Source organism: Cygnus atratus, chromosome 13 (genome assembly GCF_013377495.2).
Source record: "Cygnus atratus isolate AKBS03 ecotype Queensland, Australia chromosome 13, CAtr_DNAZoo_HiC_assembly, whole genome shotgun sequence".
Classification (NCBI taxonomy): Eukaryota; Metazoa; Chordata; class Aves; order Anseriformes; family Anatidae; genus Cygnus; species Cygnus atratus.
Genome location: NC_066374.1, coordinates 11,953,753 through 11,959,752, shown reverse-complemented (window position 1 = coordinate 11,959,752; position 6,000 = coordinate 11,953,753). Strand labels below are relative to the sequence as shown.

The following is a 6,000-nucleotide window of genomic DNA, read 5'->3' as shown; positions in this document are numbered from 1 at the left end:
GGGCTTTTTATAAATCTGAGGATCTCCATTTGTAAAATGGTTAAAGCAGATAACGGGGGTTGGCTCTGTTTCTCATGCTTCTTCTCCAAGAGTACAAGCGATCCCAGTCAGGACCACAAAGCCACACCAGAACTGCATTCCCCACCTTTCTTATGGGAGCAGAAGCCTCCTAGTGAATAGAAAGAATGCAGCAGGACTGGAGAGGAAGTCAAAATTTAAAAGAGGTCCATAGAAGTGCAAAATTGCCCCAGTATGGCAGTGAGCCACTACCCTTAACAGGACATATCTCACCAGCTGCATACACAGCTGCCATGCTTTCATCATATCTCTCTGCCAGGTTTCTGTACAGTCTTTACACGGCACAAATAGAGGTGAGGATTTAAAGTATATATTTACTGTCAACTGGAAAAAGAAAGTTATACTGACCAAGTCTAATAGCATGTATTTGATATATAACTATAAACGTGCCATTCTGGACTCCAGCAAATGCCACCTGAGATAAATATTCAGCATTTTTGTTCATGCACTGGAAGAAGAATTCAAACATTTTGTCCATGACATATGCAAAGTAACTAATAGTTCTGATCTAGTATTAACAGTAAATATAGAACCTTAAACTTCACTGCAGTATATTAATATATATGATTTTAAGTACTGGACTGGAAAGACAACTTTTTTTTTCTTAAAAAAAAAAGTTTTGTTCAGAATGCAATATTTACATTGTCCTTTGACCAACACTTACATTTTTATACAATATATTTTGGCTACAGATATACTGTAGCAAAAGGCTGTGTGAGCCACCTTTACACACAGCTCACTCTTTCACTTACAACATTACAGCTGTTTATGGAGAGCTCTGAAGTCCCCGGTTGCATTACAAGGCCCTCCTCAACTTCATCTAGTTCCATGCTGTTGAGTTCATTGCCGTTTCGATAACTAGTTAAAGTCAGATCCTTCCCATATAAAGCTGTTGAAGCAACATTCAGACACTGATTCTGTCGCAGTGCTGATTTTTTACCAGTCTTGTATTGGCAGCGGATATAATTGGAAAAAGCCCTGCGGTATGTTTTATTGAAAAGTGTGTATACAAGGGGATTAATCCCAGAGCAAACATACCCCACCCAAACAAACACATCGAGGAGTTCACTCAAGAGGTCTTTATCGCAGGCTTCCTTGCAAAGGACAGACATGACATTAGTGATGAAAAAGGGGCACCACATGATGAGGAACAAAAAGAAAACGATGCCCAGGACCTTGGAGGCTCTTCGTTCATTGTTGATGGACTGCATAGTTCCTTTTCGAAAAAGCACTGCCTCCTTATTTACAGGAGAGTTCAAGTGAGATGCCCCCTCATGATTGTGAAGCATTGAAATGTTCTCTGTGTTGTTTTCTTTCTTGAGGCAGTTCACACTGCTTCTCCTCTGCTTGGGCACCTCTCCACACATGAACACTGTTGCCTGTCTCTGCAGCACCTGGACGGTCAGGCAATACGTGATCACCATGATGATGAGAGGAATGAAGAATGCCATGAAGGATCCAATGAGGACGAAGTTCTCATCGTTGAGGACGCAAGTCCCATTTATGAATACCCTAGAGTCATCCTGCAAACCAATGACTGGAATGGGCATAGATATCCCTGGAAGAACAAAAGCAAAAAAGAGATGGTTACCTGGAGAGACAGGGCTCCAAAGAGGCAGCACAGAAGATGTAGGTCCTGCACACATTCAACCCACTGCATAAGGTTGTTTGAAAAAGAAGTTATTACTCCCAGGTGGAGGTTAAAACCTTGTGTAACAACACTCCCGGGAGTGCAGACCCAGAGTGTGAGCAGCCTCCACTGGGAACTACTGCGGTATTGCTGTGCTCCACAGCTAACACAGCAAATCCAACATAACAACTCCTTTATCAAGAACTTTTTCTAAAGTAAACTGTAGAAAAGGCAGTCATTACATTACTGTGTTACAGCTGGCTGCCAGTTTGGGGGGGGTGTGAAATCACAGGCATAGAGTAGATATTAGCAAATGTTGAAGAAGAAAATGATCAAAATGGAAAAAAATGGAGATTTAAAAGAAAGTTTTAAAAAGACATTAAAATAATCCAGATAGAAAAATGGCAACTTTTGCCATAGCTTAACAGACACTTGGAAGTAAATCTCCTGGCTTTCTGGGTCCTTATCAGCTATCTTGGTGCAAGCAGGGTGATCTCTGTAAGCTCTGCCTGCCCAAGCACTTCATCCACAAGCAGCATCAAACTGATAAGTACTGCAGAGACAGTCTTACTTGAATTCTTAGAGACCATTATGTAGTCAAATGAAAAGGATGCAGCACACATCTGCCCGATTTCCCATCCCTGTATCTTGATTGAATACAAGGCTATGAACTGGAACAACAGACATCATGAGAGTAGAAAAGGTGTAATCAAAATGGTAATCAGATTGACATGACAGTCCAAAATCAGAATCCCAGCCACAAACTCTCTGGCTGAAGGGAAGGAAACTTTAAATGACTCAATTATAATAACAACTGAGCACAGCTCCCACCTATTCTGAGGCACAGAGCAGACTAATAAACCTTCGGAATCACCACACCGGCCAAGGTAGTTTCTCTTGTATCCCGGTGGCACAGTACAGCCACTTTTTATTGTCATGAACTAAATGGAAGACAAACAAGATTAAGAACACTTTGAATCCATTTTCTCTCTTCAGCAGCCCCTGGCACAGCTTGTTTGTCCTGGATTTCAGGTCATCAGGCATTTCTGGAGCAGAAGCAGGAGTCCTGCCTGGAGGGTCTCTGCAGGCAGCTGTGTGTCCACGCTGTTTGGCTGTCTGGCACATGGGCAGAGCAGACAGTATGTTCAGCCTGGAGCATGGCTGCCCAGGACTGCACATAGGAGTCCTCATCCACAGCTAGCTGCTGGCCTGTCTTTCACCGGGAGTAAAAGAATGAACAAATAAAAGCATTCTGAATAGCTCTAACTCACAGGCATTTACTCAATGTCCTCTAACACTGATTTCCTCTAAGGGATATATATCTGTATATCTGATCTATTTTACCTTGTGAAAGCCATCAGCAATTTATTGTGGGGAGGGAATAGAGGACTCATGCCAGGGTACTGGCTCTTCCTTGAGTATTTGTTATGCATATTGAGATCCAAAGTTTGTCCCTTGGGAGCTCAGTCCCACGACAGGACAGATCTGAAGCCTTCCAAAGAAATCTGTCTACACACAGCCAAAAACAACAAAAGCAACAACAACATATTTTGGAATATTATAACCAATGTGTATATCAGAATGCAGAAAAGACATGGTGGGCCAGATCTAGCTAGACCATTGTGGGTTCACCTAGCCCTGCCACTTGTTTTTATCAATTTCCAGATGTTTGGGGCCATGGTACAAAATGGAGCAGATGTTGACATTATACATTAGAAAATTCCACAGCCAGAAGCGTACCCAAACCTTCTTTTTTAAAATAAGCTGTGAGAGATCTGTCTTGTGTAAATTCCTGATCCCATTTGATCTCCATGATGCTCAGTGGCAATCAGTTTCACAACTTATCTGTTTGTCAAGTAAACAAACTATATCTTTGCTGCCTGATAATTTCCTTTGACTCCAACAGTTTCTTTTCTGTGAGAAACAGTGAAAAATCACTCTCTGATCACCTTTTCCACCTTCTCAGCAATTTTATAGACCTTTATCTTCTCTGCCTTCTAACATCTATTTTAGAAGTGAAGAATGTTTTTCTACTTATTCTATCCTCATGCCAAACTCATTTTATGTTTTTGATTATCTTTCTCCATTTTTTTTTTCAAATTCTTTGTCCTTTCAAAGAAAGGAAGAAATCTGCATGGCCCAGCAATCAGAGAGCAGCAGAATGTCTCATTGTCTCCTGCTCCTTCCCTCCACAGTTTCCTGGCTCGCTGTGAGCACTCCCTCTGCACATATATCTGTGGGGCTGACCATGCTCTTCCCTAACTCTTTCTTCCCAGCAATAACATATTTTGAGGCCATTATTTTGCCTGGATTGCTTTTTTTGGATAGCTGTGAACAACACAGGTCCTAGAACTAGTCGTTTGGGATTCTGCATTTCTAAAGGGAGAGAGTGTAACATGTTAAAACTATTAGCTAGGGTATTTTTCCCAGTGGGCCAAGTGTTTTCCAGGATTCTGGAGAATACATCTGCAACCAGTCATTAGTATAAAATTACCACTTGCCAGTAAGTTAGTGAAGGAATTTCTTCTGAAAATTAATGAATTTAAATGCCTTCTGTGACAATGGCATGTGTTTCCTTAGTCCAAGTGATAGTTCCAGGATCCAGTCTTCTTTCCTCTAACGTTTATCAGTTTACCTTTGGCAAGGTACTTGCTTCCTCTCTGATATGTTTATATCTTTCAACTTTCCTGTGCCAAGTCTCTGTCATTGCAATAACCTCTATCCAAATAAGCCATTGACTTTTTATTGTTAAAGACATTTTTCTAATGCCCTGGCTCCATCAAATTCCAGACACTCAGAAGGTGGAAAGTGGGAGGTAGAGAAAACAGCCTTTGCACAAAGAAGAAATCTGAGTTTGATCAATCACATTACGCTGAGATTTTATTTACATGGAGAGTTTTTTATGTTTTAGAGTCTTGTAAAAGAAATACCCTTTGAAACAAAATACAGAAAGGAATAGAGGTTCATTCATGAAGTAGTCTTCACTGAATTTTTAGTGTTATTACTTTAGCCAAAGGAAATGAGATGAGGTTTCAGGATATCCTCATGGTCACACACATAAATTACATTCTCGAAAAATAACCCAGTTCTGGAATATGAATGTAGAAGTCAAGAGTGCTGATAACAGTCTAAAATTCTACGTGAGGATGAGATACCTCAGCACTGATCATATGGAACAAGGAGGTAACTGCTGTAATGGAAAAATGTCCCTCATGTTTTTCATAACAAAGTGGGATTTCAAACCAAGAAAGCACAGAAGAGAGAGCTCCAGGCCTTTGTTTGCTCCGTCCTCCAAACCAGGAAAATCCCATTGCTAAACAGAAGGAGGAGGAAAAATGCCCTCGAAGGAGCCTGCCAACATATACTCATTCAGCTGCCAGCTACCTTACAGAACTGCTGAACAGCCAGCATTAGCCCCATCTCAAATGCTTTCTTCTGCCTCACACTTCTCCTTTGTAGCTAGTTCCATTACAGCAGCTGTACATTTTAGTCATAGCTTCATAAAATAAACTAATTCTTTAATGTGAAACTTATCACTGATCCACCCCACAATCCAGCCCTGAAGGAAACTAAGTCTGTTATACCACTTGGGCGATGGGGAGTAACTCTTCAACCCCCAGCACTGAGAACTGAAGTGCTGTGGGTCTCAGACACCCCAGACAGGCTTCCTTCAGGGGGATTACTGCAAAACTGCAGCTGCCACAATCTCAAAAGCACAAATACCTGCTTTCAGATACTGCTCACACACTGACCCTGATTATAATAGGTCACTATATGCAGTACATACCAGTAGGCATGCCTGTGGTATCTGAGCAAGGGCAAACAGGAATGCTGGCCTTATCTGAATTATGCTGTTTGAGCGAGCATGGAGAAAGCATTTTACTCCACTTGACTCAAATGACCCACGGTGCTAACACGAGGGTTATAAATGTTCACAATTTAAGAAAGAAGAAGCCTACTACCAGGCAGCATTACTGCTGTTCAGCTCTGAGCCCCAGTGCAGAACATTTCTTGAACTTCTGCCTTGCAGCTGAGCTGGCACAGTGCTCAAACTTTGCATGTTTGCTGAAAATCATGCTTTGCTCTTCACAGAAAACTTGGTCCTCTTGCTCGATGTTTAAGCAGTATCTAGGGCAACTGGGATTGCCTTGGTGAGAAGACGAAACCGGCCACCATGAGCCAGCAAGCCACAGACCAAGTCCCTGCTCAACTGAACACTGGAAGTGCCTTCCGGCCAGGCAGTAGCTTGGGTCAGACATCCCTTTTCATCACAGCAGTTCACAAAGGATATT

General features: G+C 41.8%; 1 protein-coding gene across 11 annotated transcripts in view; it reads right to left on the bottom strand.

Moving 5' to 3' along the window:
* Positions 1–373: 373 nt before the first annotated feature.
* The window catches only part of HTR2C (5-hydroxytryptamine receptor 2C), a 231,265-nt gene continuing 225,638 nt past the window's right edge, over positions 374–6,000 (bottom strand). For 5 of the 11 annotated variants that reach the window (XM_050713459.1, XM_050713458.1, XM_050713460.1 and 2 more), the window contains one exon: positions 453–1,636. In XM_050713459.1, coding sequence (XP_050569416.1) covers positions 804–1,636 — 833 coding nt within the window. In that variant the 3' untranslated portion in view covers positions 453–803. Of the gene's footprint in view, positions 1,637–6,000 lie in introns of all 11 variants that reach the window. The other 6 variants (XM_050713465.1, XM_050713463.1, XM_050713467.1 and 3 more) reach the window with 3 other exon arrangements.